This window comes from Zea mays, chromosome 1, assembly GCF_902167145.1.
Source record: "Zea mays cultivar B73 chromosome 1, Zm-B73-REFERENCE-NAM-5.0, whole genome shotgun sequence".
Lineage (NCBI taxonomy): Eukaryota > Viridiplantae > Streptophyta > Magnoliopsida > Poales > Poaceae > Zea > Zea mays.
The window spans coordinates 229,758,181-229,776,728 of record NC_050096.1 but is presented as its reverse complement, the minus strand read 5'-3'; the positions used below and the strand labels follow the sequence as shown (position 1 = coordinate 229,776,728).

The 18,548-nt window shown below is 42.2% G+C and overlaps 1 protein-coding gene across 2 annotated transcripts; it reads left to right on the top strand.

The window, feature by feature from the left end:
* The first annotated feature begins 5,597 nt into the window (after positions 1–5,597).
* LOC100283354 (uncharacterized) lies at positions 5,598–14,026 on the top strand. Of its 2 annotated transcripts, none has more exons than XM_008679080.4 (14): positions 5,598–6,071; positions 9,267–9,392; positions 9,561–9,716; positions 9,809–9,991; positions 10,098–10,214; positions 10,736–10,789; positions 10,869–10,940; positions 11,141–11,246; positions 11,391–11,487; positions 11,730–11,824; positions 12,664–12,738; positions 12,891–12,974; positions 13,131–13,229; positions 13,408–14,026. In XM_008679080.4, the coding sequence occupies exons 1-14, from the start codon at positions 5,850–5,852 to the stop codon at positions 13,458–13,460; spliced, it is 1,539 nt and encodes a 512-aa protein (XP_008677302.1). In that variant the 5' UTR covers positions 5,598–5,849; the 3' UTR covers positions 13,461–14,026. The 2 variants fall into 2 exon arrangements, with proteins under 2 accessions (XP_008677302.1, NP_001353891.1); NM_001366962.1 differs by having other exon boundaries at positions 5,711–6,062; positions 13,408–14,009.
* The last annotated feature ends 4,522 nt before the right edge of the window (positions 14,027–18,548 follow it).

Below are 18,548 nucleotides of genomic sequence, written 5' to 3'. Positions count from 1 at the left end.
TTTTAGATAGGAAAAAAAATTGTATATGTGTGCGCGCGCGCAATGGACTAGTATTGCAGGAGACAGAGAATTCATAGATAGATATAGATAGTAGGTAGCAAACTGGCTTCCGTATACTTGCTTTGCAGAGATCTCAACCGACGACCAAGAGAATGCATCTTCTAGTTCACCAACCACCGCTCGCGTCTTTGACCTCCTGCCGCGCCCATGCATGCATCTAGATGCATGCGCGACGCATCTCGCCCGCATATATATAATTTAAAGTAATGCTCAACTCCACGCTGCGCCAGTATATATAACGTATAATACTCGCGTATAGAATATAGACCCAGCGATCTCAGTGAGATTGTGAGCTCGTGCGTTGTTGCGTTCTGCCGAGAACAGAAGAACCCTACACCGTCAGATGGTGCCCTAAAAAAAAAGGTCCGGGGACCCAGCCCAAACGGCCGAACCAGACGACGACTCAGCGGCAGATCGAGCTGCAGCAGCATGCATGTCAAGTGGCAGTCCGTGGATTGGCCGTGCACGGTTGCCATTTGCCGGGAGAGCTGCATGGATAATGGATTCGGTTCGACGATGCGTTGGTGCGGTGCCGTGGCTCAGTCAGTCTCCAGCTCCACTGGGTCTATGGACGAGAAAGAAAATACGACCACACCACGCTTCATCTTCGTCCGCCCAACCAAGCGGCAAAAGGTGTCCAAAAGGTTTTCCACTTTGCCCTCCGGCTGCGGCGTTGTCCCTGTGCGGTGGGTGGACGTACGAGGCCGGCCGTGCCGAATCGACGTTGCTAGCTTCGTTCGCTTTGAAAACAAGAATTCGTACGTACGTATATATGTACCATCGTATGATCGCCGCACTAATAATTAATGGACTTGACTTGGTTAATTATCTAGACCTCTAGCTAGGGCTCTTCATGCCGAGCGTAATCATGCGCAAGATCATCATGGGCTTCTCGTCCGGTTCTGATCGATGGCGAACAATTAGAATTGTCGATTGTCGTCGTGGGAAAAAAAAAAACTTTCGCTCTCTTCTCCATATACGATGGGCCGCAGAGCGTCCGTTCTTTCTTTCTTTCTTTCTTTCTATTTTCCCCACGCAAGAGACATCTCTCGTTAGGTTTACTGAGTGAAAATTTCGCCACGCTCTTTCTTCCCAACGCTGCCATGCCACGAACAGTGTCACGAAACTATAAATGAAACAGTCCAAAATTTCACCTCACCCTCACTATTTCACACGGTTTCCTTGGAGACGAGTCAATATGTTTTTATCCTCATGGAACTAATTTCATCTCTACGAAACTCATTCCTTTCAAACGCTATGCCGCACCATCTAAATATTCGATGTATATATATATATATATATACCGCCATCCTTCACGCCCTGAATTATAAGTAAGTCGTTTTGGACATAACTTTTGACTACAAACAACTGTCTTGTTATTTAGTTTTGAAAACCTAATAGTCATATACACCGATTTATCTTAAAAATGTACTTTTACAGAATATGACTATATTAAGAGTTTATTTATATTTGGAAAATATTGGTGAAAACTATATTTATATACTGTGTCTTGTACTACATAACTTAGGGGTGTTTGTTTGGTTCCTTAAAAATCCTACTTGGAAGACCTGTTTTAGTCACCCCCGTTTGTTACTTTATGGACTAAGTTGGATAAAAAATTAATAATAGAATTAGCTAGCTAACTATTAACTAATTTACTAAAAATAACTAATAACTATTAGCTAAAGTGTTTAGATGTCTCCAACTAATTTTAGCTACTAACTATTAGGTCTATTGTATTGAAACACTCCCTAACAATGACTAAACTTTAGTCAAAGGCTATAGTTTCAGCGTGGATGTGAGGAACAGAGACAGCTCTGGGACCAAGACCATAGTTTTAGCGGTTCAGCCAGAAGAACATCTGAAGATTCCAGGTTCCAGCTACAGCGTAGCATAGCAGCACGCTTCTGCACTGGCAGACTGGCTCCACAGCCCGAGGATCTCTCTTGTCCCCATCTTGCCATTACCACTTATTCATTTCATCACAGCGTCGCGCGAAACACGCTGCACTGAACCGTCCTTGCTTCCTTCTGCTCGTGGTTTCTTTTGATGCACGCCATACTGTACACTCCCTTCCATCGCAAAAAAAAGGGGTCTAAATAGATATCTGTAGTGATTCCTCATTAACATTGGCCTTTTTTTCATCGGAACTCTGAAAATACACTTTACTCTAGAAGGAAAAAAAAACGGAGGGAATAAAGACTAAGGGCTAGTTTGGAACACTGATTTTCCATGGGATTTTTATTTTCCCAAGGGAAATTAGTTCATTTTCCCTTGGGAAAATGAAAATCCCATGGAAAATTAGTGTTCTCAAACTAGCCCTAACTGAGTTCGTAAAAATAGTATAAACAATTACGATTTCTGAAATTTCATATCGTAACAAATATCTATGCATCTTGGTAGAAAATTAAACGCACTCGGGATTGTTAGATCTGGTAGAGCGCGCTCTTTTGAGACGGCGGGCCGGGTCTGCAAAAGAAGGCGGGGGCAGCCGAGGCCTGGCCTGCCTGACTGAGTGACTGAGAGCGAGCACCAGGGCGCGAAGGACGGAAGGAGACAAGCCGAGGCCAGTGCGTCCTGGGAATCGGCAGGCAGGCGGTGGCCGGTAGTGCTGCGTCTCCGAGCCTGCGCGCGCCGCAGGAGGGGGCAGGACGCGACGGGTTGGTGGGTGTGCTGCCTGTCGCGTCGGGCGAAGGACCGAAGGAGAGCGAACAAGAAAGCGCCTTGGCTAATGGCTATCGACCTCTCGTGGGCTCGTCGCTCGCGCACGGTCCAAGCCACGTCGATGCGCGCGGCCTTTTGTCTTTGCCATGCCCTGTGCTGTGCCTCTCCTGTCACTGTGTGTGTTGGCAACTTGGCAGTACTAAAACCGGTTCAGAGCTTCCGACGTGTGGCAGCCTGGAAAGGGAGAAGGGCCTGTCAACGCGCACAGATGGTGATCAAGACTTCAAGAGCATGGCTGGTTGGCTGGTCGCTGCTAGCATAGCAGCTAGCTACTGCTACGCCAGAACTGTAGAGATTCCACGCACTGCTTCTACCGGCGTTCGAGGGCAGCGGCACAGTCCCACAGAGCGCGATTATTCCTTCGTTATTGCTGCACCTTTCTCTTGCGCACGAGTAGTTGTGTTGTCTGCGCTGTGGAACATGACCACAACTAGATAGGCTCATTCAGCACACAACCCTCTCTCGTCGATGCCTGGCTCACGCTCTGACCGTCGAACAAGCCGGGCACCTAACCACTCCTCCGACCGGTACAACCTGCTACAACCGTCTCTGCCGTGTCTCGAGCGGAGCTACCAGCCGGGCGACAAGGCCCCGGCCACCGGCTCCCCTCGGCGTCTTTTCTGCTGCGTGTGCGCGCGCGCCCAGACGACGGCGGTGGCCGACGAGCATGAGGCCCGGGGAGGCGGGGATTTCAGATCCGTATCACACACGCCGCGCGCACGGCCACGCAGCTACCAACCGAAACACCGGTCACCTCCTGCTGCTACTCGCTCGCCTGCTGGGTCCGCGCCGGCCGGTCTGCTGGTCCCTCTACCGGCGCGCCGCGCCGCGCGGCCCCCCCTCCCCCTCCTTGGTGTGTTGCTTTGTTCCCTTCTGCTGCGGCGCGGGCCTGCGCGCACGTACGCGGCTTGGCAGCGCCCGGGCCCGGCTCGATCGCCTCGCCCCGGCCCGGCGCCTTTTCAAAATTTTGACCGCAAGCGTTTAGCGCCGTGCTGATGATGCCTGATGCTCCGCCTCGCTGTTTCGAGTGCGCCGCGCAAAATGCCTGATATCCCCATCCGTGACTTTGTTGGAAGCGTTGGCGTTTCTTCTTCTTTTTCTTCGTTATTACTTCCTGTCCTAGAGCCCATCAAACTGATAGTACAAAGTGAAGACCGACGAAATCCTATAGCCCATGACGGCCTGATGCCATAAAATGCGGCCCCATTAATCTCACTCAATCAATGAATGTCTCCTGGCTCTCCGCACTACAAGGGAAGAGCCAAAGCCCAAGTGAATAGCCTTTCGAATGTGCAGCCCAATATTACTAATGAAATTTGTTTTATAATATGTGCATTTTGTAGGCTGCTGGTCCAAAAGAATTGAAGCCATATATGGTCTGACCGTAAATATCAACATGTTTTGGGGCAAGTCATTTAGCAATAAGGGTGAAACGGTCTATAAGTCAGAAAAAACTTCTCACCGATTTCACCCATATACTTTTTTGTTCGGTCCGAATCGGTAAACGGGAAAGTCGGAAACGGATAACGGCCGATAAATTTCAGTATATCGAAAACGGATAAATCCGAGCAAAATAGCTCGAAATTGATCGGAAAAATGTAACTGTAATTGGAAAATCTCACAATAAACAAATCCTAACCACACAATTGTTCATTCACATCCACATACAAGTCTCATTCACAAAAGTACACAAAACACAATACTGTCCACATATAATTGGTCATACACTCATACATGCCCACTCTTAAATTTTAACACACAACACAAGTCTTAAAACACGATTGTTCATTCACATCCACATATAGGTCTCAACCACACAAATACACAATACATGGTCATGACCACACATAAATGATCATACATGTCCACTAAAGTTTTAATCACATAGTATATAAGTCTTAAACACACGATACATAAACTAGAAATTATGTGGCATGTCGTCTGGATCACTTGTTTTGTGGATCTAAAAAATACAGTAAAAAACGGGAAATATCGGTTTTTTCTGAGAAATCCGAAAACGGACGGTAATTATGTCTCACTGTTTAACGTACCGTTTTCGTAACAATATATCTCGTTTCCGACCCGTTTTCCGTATATCCTGAAAAATCTGAAAACGGTGGAAAAAATCGGTAAACGTACCAAAAATTTACCGAATTTTACCGACCATTTACATCCTTATTTAGCGATATAGTTCCTGTTACTTTAGCAGATTGTGAAGATGGAGTGTATGGATTTTTTTGGGAGTTGTTGGAGTAGTAGTAATTTTTTAGGATGTAAAGTGTTAGGAATATCTCAATATCTATGTATTGTGAGAAATATTTTTAGAAGTTGTTAGAGATGTTCTTCTATCTCACCTCGGTCCAAACAAGTACTAAGACATCATTTATTAAAGTTTCTAAATATATAATAAATTGCAAAAAAATATTACGGGAATAATTCATTCCTGCGTTACTCCGCGCACAGCGCGCTGTGCAGGAAATCGCGGCAAAAATGATGGAAGATTGGGGAGTCAACGCTTTCCACCAAAATATATGTTTGCTTATTTTAAATATACATATACTAATATTTGGAAAATAAAAAGTGTAATTATGTTTATATAAATATCTCATTTAATCAATATCTATCTATATTATATATAAAAATCGCATTTGACTAATATAATAATATATATCATAAATATTTGTTTTGTATACATTATGTAGTTAGATAAACTCAGAATAATATAACTTGATACTATACTAAAAATTATATTGTTTTCTGAATAGGGAGCACAAAATTGACTCAAAATAAAAGGAAAGAAAAGAACGAAGTAGGTGTACACTTGCACTCGCAAAACAAAAAAGAAACCCGCACCTCTCTTGGACTTGGAAAAGGAAAAAAAAAAGAACCGCGCACGCTTCTTCTTCCCTCCCCCACAAAGGGAAGAAAAAAAATTTCCGTGTACGGTTTCGCCCGGCGCCGCCTTTGGCAGTTGCTTTGCTTGCTCTTGCCCTGTTGAGCTCCAAAGGATCTCCATTTCACCACTCCCATCGATCCCACTACCGGTCCGCATCAAGCAGCCGGCGATGGGGTCCGCGTCCGCCCGCATCGCCACCGCCGCCGTGCACCTCGTCACCGCGGCCGCCATCCTCCTCATGCTCGCGCGAGGCGGCGAGGCCGTCAGTCTCTGGCTCCCGCCGCCGACCGCCGGAGGAGGGGGCTTCCTCGGCGGCGCGGACCGTTACCTGACTCGGGAGGAGCACTGGATGAACCAAACCCTGGATCACTTCAACCCGACGGTATCTACTGTAATAAATCGACGTGTTTCTCTCCGGATTTATGTCGACTTGAGGCTCGTTCTGCCGTTCGTTGGAACTGCTTGGGTCCCCTGCCTGTGACTCTAGGTAGTAGAGCACGTACAAGCTGTGGTACGAGAACGTTCCGAATTAATGAACCTAGAGATTTGCTGTTGGCACGTCACGGTGTACAGGCATTACTCTATTTATTTTCTCTGTAAATAGAAGATGCCAAAAACCTTCCTAGTTTTCGTGAATCTTGCCTGGATGACTTCTTTTTCAACAGAACTGGCAGGTGCTCTGCCTTTTCATCCAGTACAAAGCAAAGTCTGAATATTTACAGGGTAATGAAAACAGCAAATAATGAAAAAACTGGGAAACTAGTGAAGTACTACGGATTATCCTCGTGTGCTAGGCCTTTCATCTGTACATCATTAACGATGCCTTGCAGAAGTTATTGCTGTGGTGTGCACCTATTATCAAAGATTCGCCAGCATCTCTCCTTCCACAAATTCCAAGCACTGTAGGTTATTGGACTTGCTCGCTGCACCTCATCCCCTTGCCCCTGCGTTTTGGTAAAATCTGCATCCACCACTCCCTGATGTTTATCGTGTTAGTTGACAGACCTTGCTCATTATGTGAAAGTCCCACCTGCCGCCATAGCCTTTTGGCATAGCTGCATTTAGCTATCATGTGCAGATGAGTTTCTTGTCTGCAGTCACATAATTTGCAAACTGGGTCTGTCTGTCCTTCCCTTTTGATTTTTTTAGAAAATGGAAGAGACTTCCCGCAATGCGTCTTCACACACAATGTTTACATTATTACCTAGTTTCAACGACATTGTTGAAGATAAGTCAGCGAAACAAGAAATACAAAAATTATGCACGACAGTTTATTATTAAATTTTCATCCATAGGAACAAACAACTCCAATGCAGTGGTCTCTAGTTTTATGCTTGTTAACCCAAAAGACTCCTTTGTTTCATTATCACGCTGCAGCAGTGCCCCGAACTGCAACCAATATGTCCCCCCCTAAAAGTAGCCTGCATTAAAGAAGTCTATTTGTAATTTTCAAAAATTAGATCATTAATAAATCTCAAAATTGCCAAACATAAGGCAGCTAGCCCAACCAGAATATATTTCTTCACTTTTAAACCAAAACTTGATAGACAACTCCCTAACATGTGGGATAGAGGGGTTAACCCGGTGGCTATAAGTCATCTCGATTGTGTCGGCATAATGAGAATCAAAGAAAAGATGTTTAATGGCTTCGTTACAATTACAAAACTAACACTTTTGACCACCTTTCCCATTTCTCTTATTTAGGTTGTCCTTCGTTAAAAGTACCACCCGTAGGAGATAAAAAAGGAAAATATTATTTTTAGAGAATTTTTTAACTTCCAAATCAATTTATGGGAGAGAGGATTGTTTTGATTTATTATGTGAAGATACATAGGACGGACCGTAAACTAACCGTTGTTATGTAAGTTCCAAATAAACAAATCTCTCTTGTCAGCCAAATCGATGTGAGTGATCTTGGCTACCGAGTCTTCCCAATCATGTAGTTTACCCCCCAGTCCCCCACCAGAGCTCTCCGAAAAGAAATATTCAGTGGTGTTGATCTCATAATATTGGCCACTACATCATGTGGACATTTTATAATATTATACAGTGTGGGATAAAGGTCTTTGAATGAGTGGTTGCTTACCCATGTATCTTCCAAAAATATTGTTGTTGTTTGTGATCTGTCATTAACTTTGAAGGAACCAAAAGCCAAAACCGGGCCTTTGTTTTCATCAAACCCTTCCGGAAACGGGAATCATTGGGTTTGACATGAACTTGTGGGAGAGATTTTGAGCTTATATACTTGTTTCTAAGTAAGGTTTGCCAAGTCCCTTCTTCATTAAAGCAAATTATAATCCCTTGCTTAATAGATATTTATTCTGGACTTGGAGGTCAATGATCCCAAGTTCTCCTGGGTTTGTAGGATGATATAAGATGCCCCGTTTTGTAAGGTGATATTTCTTTTTATCTTTGCTTCCCTGCCTAAAAAATCTAGATTTGTAATAATCTAGTTTTTTAAGAACAGCTTTTAGTATTTCAGAAAAGGGCATCATAAACATGGGTAGACTGCTAAACACTGAATTTAGAAGGACTAACCTACTCTTAGAAACTGGGAACATGGAACATGTCCACGTTCCTCGTTTCGGAAACGTTCGTTCCGTTCCAAGAACGCGAGAACAATCTTGTCCCCGTAGTGTTAAAATATTTTTAAGTACCGTACCACGTACCCGTTCCTCGATCCCATCGATCTGGAAACCTAGTTACTAAGAACCTACCTCCATAAGATAAATGCTTCCAACAAGTCATTTTTTCGAACCTCTCTTCGATGCTCCTCCAATCTATATTATGGAGTTTTTATGATGCATTGGTAATACCTAAATATCTGAAGGGGTATTCACCTGCATCACATCCGAAGAGCTCGATGCATTGGTCCTCAAAATCATTTCTTTCCCCATAACAGAATATTTAGCTCTTATGAAGAGTTCAAAAACACACAACAAAAGTTTCATGTTTTTTGCTTGTTTAAGGTCATGGTCCATAAAGATAGTAGTGTCATCTACATATTGTAGAATTGACAATCCATCATCTACAAGATGTGGGATGACCCCAGTCCTCCCCTTTTGATGCTTGGATGACTTCGATGAGACCATTTTGCTTGCTCACGTGCACGTCATGTCACAGAACTACAATGAGGAGAAACCAATGGCTCTTCCTGTATGCGATGTTTAGCTGCACAATGTAGTACAATCAACAAGTGTTGGATCAGATCATCAGATACCCAGTATTATTATTATCTACTTATTTCTTTTCTAAAGCATGACATGGGGTCTCTGGTCTGTGAAATTTGTGAGTGAGGTGAACTTGCTACATATATTGACTTTTTAGCCCACCTTTCTTACCTATTTTGGTTTTTTTATCCAATTGAAACTTTAATTACTATGAGTTTCTAGTCTGCTGTAAAGCATGGGGTTGTTTTGTAATTCCCTGCATCTTAGCTGATTCAATTTCAAGTCGCAATGTTGTGGAGTTTTGATTGTAACCTGCTATTTTTATCTCAGTGGTATTATGCTCCAGAAGAAAACAAAGATTTAGTTCACTGTATCTATGGTATGGACGAGGAATTTATATGCTTTTTCATATGCAGGACCATCGGCAATTCAAACAGCGGTACTACGAATTTCTCGACTACTACCGAGCTCCAAATGGCCCGATCTTCCTATACATCTGTGGAGAATCTACGTGCAATGGGATTGGCAATAACTACTTAGCTGTAAGTTTAATGAGTATATAGACATGCAGTCACATATTTTTAGTTAAATGATTGGACATCTTATACTGCTTACTCTAACTCTAGACATGATTCATATTCATAATTTACTCAACCATTTGTGTGCAACAACTTTGGCTGTTAGATAACATATACATATGGATGGATTAGGTGGTGGCAAAGAAATTTGGTGCTGCATTGGTTTCTCCTGAGCATCGATACTATGGAAAGAGTTCTCCTTTTAACAGTTTGACAACAGAAAATCTACAGTTCTTGTCATCAAAGCAGGCTTTATTTGATCTTGCTGTTTTCCGCCAATATTATCAGGTGCCGTGTGCGGATGTGATTATTATTTGTCAGTGTCCAAATGTGTAGACCCTTGTTCCCTTGTTCTGAGCTTGGATTTCTGTCATTCATAGGAAACCTTAAATGCCAAGTATAATCGCTCTGGGGCAAACAGTTCTTGGTTTGTTTTTGGAGGGTCATATGCTGGAGCACTCAGTGCTTGGTTCAGGTTGAAGTTTCCTCACTTGACATGTGGAAGCCTTGCAAGTTCAGGGGTTGTTCTTGCTGTATACAACTTTACCGATTTTGACAAACAGGTTTGTGCAGGAGCAGATCTTGATTTATTTATTAAACATTAAAGCATTCAAGTCTACACCTGAACTCCTGAAGTTCTACTTCTGTGTATGATTTACATCTCTGTAGATTGGGATCTCTGCTGGTCCTGAATGCAAGGCAGCACTTCAAGAAATAACAGGACTTGTTGATGGACAGCTTCAGTCTGGCCGTAACTCGGTTAAGGAGTTGTTTGGAGCGACAAAGGTATCCATTTGTGATATGAAGTGTATTTTTCTAGTTACTATTGCTTTTCAGTCATATTTCTTTTGCAACTATTTCATTTTAAAAAAAAGTCATGTTGAATGATTTTACATATTGTGCTGATGGTTTTGGCATGCATGAAGAGGACAATGCTAATTTGAAGAGAGATAGAGTGGTGATGTTTAAAAGAGAGTGCATTTTCAATATAGAGGGTTGGAGTCTGAGCATTTCACACTGCTGTTACTAGCAACCAGTGAACAGCTCATACAAGAATTGTATGTTCAATCAAGTCAGCAAGTCAGACACATCCTTTTCCGATGTGTCCAACTTAGCGATCTTGCCAATACTTCTCTTTGGCCCAAGCTTTTCTTATATTAATGTTTGAGATATTTCTCATGTATGGATCTGGAAAACACGCTTAAACTTATAGATTTGCACCAATGGGTGCTCTTATGTTATTTTATGACCGTTGACCATTTGTTGCATAAGGTTCATAGTTCATACATTTATTTATATACTTGCAGTTAGAAAATGATGGTGACTTCCTCTACTTACTGGCAGATGCTGCTGCTATTGCGGTATGATCCATCCACATCTCTTTTTGACCTCATTATTTGTTGAAAACAAGTGCTCATTGAGAGGCTATACCATTTGCAGTTCCAATATGGTAATCCTGATGTCTTGTGCTCCCCACTAGCTGAAGCAAAGAAGAATGGGACAGATTTGGTGGTAAGTAGTTGTTTTCTGAAAGCAGGATTAAAAGGGAAACATTTTTCAAGAATCATGTGTTGACTAAATTGATAAGATTTCTGTTTTCTAAAGATCTTTGTTGCAAGTAAGCACATGATAATTCCTTGCGGAGCTTGATTCTTATCTTCTAACTTACTTTCTCGTAAATCTAGCATGTTCTAACAACTGTTATCATGCAGGAAACATTTGCTAGTTACGTGAAAGATTATTACATTGGAAAATTTGGGGCGTCAGTAGCATCATATGATCAGCAATATTTGAAGAACACAACTCCTGCTGAATCCTGTAAATGCCAATCCCAATATTCAATGTTACCAAATATCATGATTTAAGAGTTTGAATGAAACTATGTGCATGGCTATTGTTAATGTGTTATTGAGCACTGTTTCTATTTTATTGACCACGCTTTTGACTATTGGTTCTATTTAGCATATAGACTATGGTGGTACCAAGTTTGCAGTGAGGTTGCATATTTCCAGGTGGCACCAAAAAACGATAGTGTTCGTTCCCCAAAGATCGACACGAGGTTAGTAGAAATATTATCAATCACACCTTTTTGTCTGTAGCGAGTATCCTTTCCTTATCCTTTTTCTTGTTCCAAATACAAAGCTGCACTATCTCAATCTTAAGTTGAGACTCCCACCATCGACTATATGAAAGTTGCCTCTGTTTTTTCTGCTTTTTTCTTTTTTAGGAAAGTTATCTCAGTCTATCAACATCTCTAAACCTTCTTTTCATTTGTGTCCTTGTGTTTGCAATTGTTTCTAGGTACCATTTGGACTTGTGCAGAAATGTTTTCGGCGAAGGAGTCTACCCTGATGTCTTTATGACAAACTTATACTATGGAGGCACAGGAATTGCAGGTATGGCCTCTAAGTCCTCTGAATTTATTCGCTTCAGTCCTTGAGTTATCAGATTGATGTCATTTTGGTTTCCTTTACCTTGAAAACTTGAGTCATCTATTCCTTTGAAAAAGTTAAAAAATAATGAGGATTTATCATAATTTGTTTTTAGGTTTTCACTAATTGTTACAAGATGGTACTACCAATGTGTCGGTAACATATCAATTTTGTGAGGTCGGTGCTCTAGATGCACAAAGCATGCAGATATGTGATGTGAGGGGGCGGCAGCCCAGGGCATGGAGGCCCATAGGGATAGGCTCAAGGTTAGGATTAGTGGATAAAGATTAGATTAGATAAGATTTAGTTAGTTAGTTACTTGGGATTATATTAGATAAGATTGAGTTAGTTACTTGGGATTAGATATTAGATAAGATTGAGTTAGTTACTTGGGGGTCAAGTCTTCCTATATATATAAGGATAGGACGTACGTCCTTAAGGGGGAATCAATCAAGAAAGAAGAATTACTCCCAGATCTCTCCAATAGTCTTGTCCCCACCAAGCCGACTCCGCCCAGGTATCTTCCCTATGAACTAGGATTCGTAATATGTGAGGTCAGGATCATCACTGAACAATTTTAAGGGAACAACTAAAGGATCGAGTAGCTTCATATCTGCAGTGCTAATACCCCTGTTTTTTCGTCCACGCTAGAAATTTGCTTTGTACGACCTTAAAATTTCTACTGTGGACATCCAACTGTGTGCAATGGTGTGTACACAACACTTCATTATAGTGTGACTTCCATAGTAGGGTACTTGTAAAAAAACTAATGTATTTGATATTAAAAATTCACATGCTTGCAGGTTCTAAAATTGTTTTTGCAAATGGATCTCAAGACCCATGGCGCCACGCTTCTAAGCAGAAATCATCAGACGAATGTGAGCATTTAGTTCTACATGTCACTTCGTCACCATTTTCCTGTTTTATACGTATAGACTATATTTTTATCCGATATAAAAGCAGTAAACCCTTGTTTTTCTGATGCCTACTATATGCTCATGGAAGTTCTGCTATCCGGCTATGCCTGCAGTGCCATCATACCTAATTGAGTGCAAGAACTGCGGACACTGCAGTGATCTCTCTGGATGCCCTCAAGCTCCTTCAAACATTGAAGGTATCGTGCGATCATGCTTTTGCTGAAACTACACTTGTCATGATAGCACAGGGAACTATTAAATTTGTTTATTATAATTTCTGCTTTCATTGCGTCCCGTGGACTGTGTAATATGAAAGTGACCCCAATTCCGAGTTTGTATATTCTGCCCACCAGGTGATTCATCCAAGTGCTCACCTCCCGAAGCTCTGAACAAAGTAAGGAAGGAGATTGTCGATCACATTGACCTGTGGCTATCAGAATGCCAAGAGCAAGGTCAGTTTGGTCTATGTATCTGTTCTTCCACTGAATTGTAGTGGTTTTGAATTATCCTCGATATCTTTATCAAATGCCTCTCTAACACTGGCTCTGATCTTTTGTGCTATCGAAGGGCTGTGGTGACCGCCAACCAATCCAGTTCTGAACTAACATTGTTGCTCTATCTGCGTTTCAGGACATGACAAGGAGCCATGGCTGGGAAGCAGATGGAGCATAGCTGCTATTTGATCAATCTGTGAAGCTATAAGCATGTGCTGCTAGAGTAACCAAGGCAAATATGCTTTCTTTTTCTTGCAGCACTGTGGTTTATCGTTTCGGCAAACAATGTGGGCTGCTGAGTAAGAGGACATATCTGGTGCACATAAAAAATTGGTGCACATGGTGCATATATTAAATTATCACCACTCATTTTAGATCTAACGTCTTTAGTTGATCATTCAATTTACAAATAACACCTTCCAGGCTTCCACCACTACACACCACCACGTTGGAGGGTGCTTTTAGCAAAATATACCAAACAACTAGAAACGTTAGATCTAAAATGAGTGGTGATGATTTAATATGTGCAGCATGTGCACCAATCTTCCATGTGCATTAGATATGTTCTCGCTGAGTAATCCACCTGTGGCGAATAAATAAAGCAGTCAGTTCTCAGTCTGTCATGATTTCAGGGCCTGTTTGGAATGCGGGAGTTTTTATTTTTCCTATTCCTACTCTCCTTTTTTTTCTTCTGTAAAATTGAACAGCTCTTTACAAAATCCCTGCGTGATTCCTACGAATTCCTGCGTTTCAAATATGCCCTCAAAATGTGAGCGATGTACACACGGATGGCAAGTTTGTCGATATACATATATGCATCTGTCGCATGCCCTTTAGCATGAGAAACGATTGCGATGTTTCTCTGCCCTTGGTGCTAATTTTCTGAATAAAATCTGAAAGCATGTAAATATGTAATGCAGTGGACTGACTGGCTCATCGTATTCAGCTGACACCAATTGTTTCCCTGTCGCGTCATTCGTGGCATCAAATTTCTAAATAGAAAAGGACCACGTGTTCGTTGCGACGCATCACATAACGAACAAAGGTCCTGCAGTGAGCAATAAGCAGGTACAGTAATCATGGACGGCGAAAGCTGACACTTTTCGTAAAAAAGAAAAAAAGAAATCTCCACGCGACGAGCAGTTATTTTTCGACTCGCCGTCTCCGGTGCCCATCCTAGCATCCTGCTAGTTCGCACAGTTCAACGCAACGTGCTTATCTGGGCCATCGGTAGGCCGCTGTCGGAGAGGCGGTCTCGTCAGGCCGTCACGTAGCACAGAAGGCCAACCAAGAATCACATAATTGTTAGGCTGTACCCACATCAAACATACATATGTGCAAAACATTGTTTTGTACTCTTTCCGTTTTTTAATTTCTCACGGTTTAGTTCAAAAATAAACTAGCGGACGATAAATATTTAAGAACGGATGTAGTATTTGAAAGGATTACGATCCCCAAGAGGGAAAGCGAATCACTTTTTCTTCTTCTAATTTTCTTGCTAATCATAAGTCCAACTTCCCTCAACAATCAAGCTAGATCTCAAAAAGTTAAGCACACTAGAACAAACCTAGTATCACTACAAACATAAATGCTCAAAGTAAATTGTTCAAAGTAAATGTGGAATGTAAAGTCAGGGTTTAGAAGACTCCTCTAGTTTTTCTTGAGGTATCGAATAGTCGGCACTCTTCACTGATCATTATTGGAGCACCCGCACAAGGGTATAACTCCCCCTTAGTCCTTGCAAGAAGTAAGTTCTCACTACGAGATGATTCTTCGTCTCTCCGGCATGGTGAATCGCTTACAATCGTGTACAACTCCGAGCTGGGTCACCAACAAATCTTCTGGGGTGGTCACCGCTCTCTAATCGTCACCAAGATGTCTAGGTGATGCCGATCACCGAGAGTAACAAGCTCTACAATTTCATGGTGACTCTCTTGCACTAATGAGGTCCTAACGGTGAGATTATGATTTTTTTCTAATCACCTCATTATTTGCAAAGGTCTTGCAAGCTCTCACAATCAATGCTATGTGGTTGGGAAGGCAAGACAATGAATGGGGTTGTTGGAGGGGTATAAATACCTAGCAACCAAAAACTAGTTGTTATTGTTCTATATAGTCTACGAGCATATTGGACTAGTACGATGCGCCACGGGTGTGCCACCGGACCTCCTAGTGACGTCACCCAACAGCTAGTTCTGATAACTATCCATTACAGTGATGGGGTTCGGTGCGCCAGCGACACATCCCAGACTGGTCTAGTCTGCCTTGACTAGCAAACAACAGTTTTACATGCTCTCTGGAGTGTAAACTTATACACAACCCAACTTAAGCAAACTTTTGTAGATCTTCTTCAAATGAGTATGGTTGTACATGAGGATGTTCCTATAACTTAAACAAATAGATCTAGTGACTTTCCAACTAGTCTAAGTCATAAAGCATGATTGTTTTAAATCCTCTAACTCATATTCCTATTTAGGCTCAATTCTGCTTCAAAAGAGTTAAACTTTGATTCTGAGCTTTACAACCTGTCTAGATGTGTCAATTTTGTTCCTAGGGGTGTTTATAACTTACCCAAGGTGTTGAACTATTGCAAGATCATATTTTCTAGATTTTACCCCTTAAGGCTGGATTTGAGCTGATTTGAACTTAAAGATTTAGAAATTGATCTTATGAACCATAAACTCAGCAAACTAGTTAGTCAAAGTGGCTGTTATGGTCACCAAGCACCAAAAAAATAGAAATGGTTTGAGGCCATTTCTCTTTCAATCTACCCCTTTCAGGATGACAACACACCCAAAGCAAATAAGAAACTTGAGAATTGAAACTATTTTGCAAACTTTCAAGTGTTCATAATATAGTAAGTAAGAATAGTTCTGAGTCGAATATGAGTTGTGTTGAATAATTGATATTTTGGACCACATTTGCACCACACAATATTGATTTTGCAAAGTTTTGAAATATTTTTAGGAGTTTTCTTGCTTTTGGTCTAAAGGATAAGAATTTCATTTTCTCAAGTATTTTTAAGTTTGAAAAAAATCTCCCTTTTTCAAATGCTTTTGCTTTTCCCAAAAGAGACTCTCCCCCTTGTAAATTTCTCCCCATTTTAGAAAGACTTTGCCTCTTAGCAGTCAAGTGGGTTTTTTCTTAAAGTGAAAAGCTAACAAGTTTGAAATACTAAAAATTTGAAATACAAGGTGGTGGTGCGGTCTTTTGTGCTATAGTCATTTTGATTTGGCCTAATAATTTCTCCTCGTTCGGCATTAAGCACCAAAAATGGAGATATATGTGTGGCCTTTTCAAAAAAGATATGGCAATTAAGATTATGAGTTTGATAAAGGGATATTTGATACCGATCGAGTGTGTAGTGGAAGCGCTTTCGTTGCTAGCCATTTCCCTTCCAATTTAAGACTAAACACAAAATAGACTTCAATGGACATTAGTCTCAAATATTTAAAGTGTAAAGCATTGTTATCCCGTAATATGTGCATACAAGTGATGAATACTTGTCAGAGTGGTGCACTTGGACTTGTGAGGCCTAGGGATATAAGTTCTACATTTTAAACTTTGGTATAAGCAAGAATATAAAATATGAAGTTATACCATATGAAAGAGACATAAATGATCAAAGGTATAGTAAAATAGGCAATGTGTGCAATATTTCAACCCACATTTTGAGAATCAAGCACATTTAGTTCACTCCAAAGCTCACAAAACATTTTCTCATCTAGGGGCTTGGTGAAGATATCAGCTAATTGTTTTTGGATGCTAACATCTTCGATTATGATATCTCCCCTTTGTGAGTGATCTCTCAGAAAGTGATATCGGATGTTTATTTGCTTAGTGCGTGAAAGGGAAATAGGGTTAACCTTTTCCCAGTATTAATTTTGGTGGTTGAATGCCCAACACAAATATTGGACTAACTAGTTTGCTCTAGAGTATATGATCTACATGTGCATAAAGGTTCAACACAAACCAATAAAAGATTGAAGATAGGGTTCAAATACAAAGGAGCAAAGAAACCAAGTGTGCCCTGGTCTGGCGCACCGAACTGTCCGGTGCACCAGGACCGTACAATCCTAAACCAGCCACGCTCGGGTTTTTGCCAGCGCGCTCCGCTATAATTCACCGGACTGTCCGGTGTGCCACCGGACTGTCCGGTGCACCAGCGGAGCAACGACTATCCAACGCAACGGTCGACTGCAACGGACATCCTGCAACGCTACAGCGCGCGAACAGTGCGCACAGAAGTCAGAGCAGTCGTCAGAGGCGCACCGGACAGTGAATAGTGTCTGTCCGGTGCGGCACCAGACTGTCCGGTGCCACTAGAAGACAAAGCCTCCAACGGTCAGAAGCTCCCGAACCCTAACGGTTGGGCGACATGGCTGGCGCACTGGACAGTGTCCGGTGGCGCACCTGAGCGCACTGGACAGTGTCCGGTGGCGCACCTGACTGTCCGATGCGCCCATCGACAGCAGCCTGTGTAATACCCAAATTTGTAAACCATGGTAATGGAGATAATTCTCCTATTACTTTGTTTCAATTTAACTAAGCATGAGAACAACCACATCTAAAGGGGTTAAATGACTAATGTCAACTTGTGCATCATATTGGAGTTTCTATGTTTGTGCATTAGATAAAAATAACAATAATATAAAATGACTAGAAATTGGATTAAGCCCTACATTGGAAACTAGGGTTTAAAAGGAAAAGGAGAAATGTTATGAAGATAAAAATAATATAAATATATTTCAAAAATTGGTATTTTTCATTTCACAACATGACTGGAGAATAAACTTGCACAAGGTTTGAAACTAAATTCGAATTCAAATTGATTTTTGACTTTAGAAAAGAGGAAAGGAAAATAGAAATAGAAAAGAAATAAAAGGAGTAAACTGTTTGTGGGCCGGATTCACCTGGTCGCGGCCCACCTCCTTTCCTTACGCGCGGCCCGCTCGCTATCTGCGCTTTGCTCTCCACGCCGACAAGTGGGCCTGAGCCATCGGTGGCTCAGCCGCGCCTACGTACTCCCCCTCTCTCGCTGACGTTGCGGGGCCCATCTGTCGGGTCGTCTCCGTCTTCCTTCCGAACTCCACGCGCGCCGTGCGATGTCTGTTGCCGCGACGAACACCGTCACCATCGCGCGAATCTCGCCCTCGCCCTCTCCAGCCGAATCTGCCGCCGCTTCCCTCGGGGTCCGTGCAACAACTCGTCGTACCTGCCGGGTCCGACCCCCCCCCCAACCTGGGTATAAGAATCAAGGGCTGGGCCACCATCGCC

Bases quoted from the DNA above. Each gene is read 5' to 3' on its own strand.
- LOC100283354 (XM_008679080.4), top strand. From the start codon at position 5,850: ATGGGGTCCGCGTCCGCCCGCATCGCCACCGCCGCCGTGCACCTCGTC. The intron at 10,215-10,735 runs GTATCCATTTGT...ATATACTTGCAG, and splicing joins AGTTGTTTGGAGCGACAAAG to TTAGAAAATGATGGTGACTT. The intron at 11,247-11,390 runs GTAAATGCCAAT...GGTTCTATTTAG, and splicing joins CACAACTCCTGCTGAATCCT to CATATAGACTATGGTGGTAC.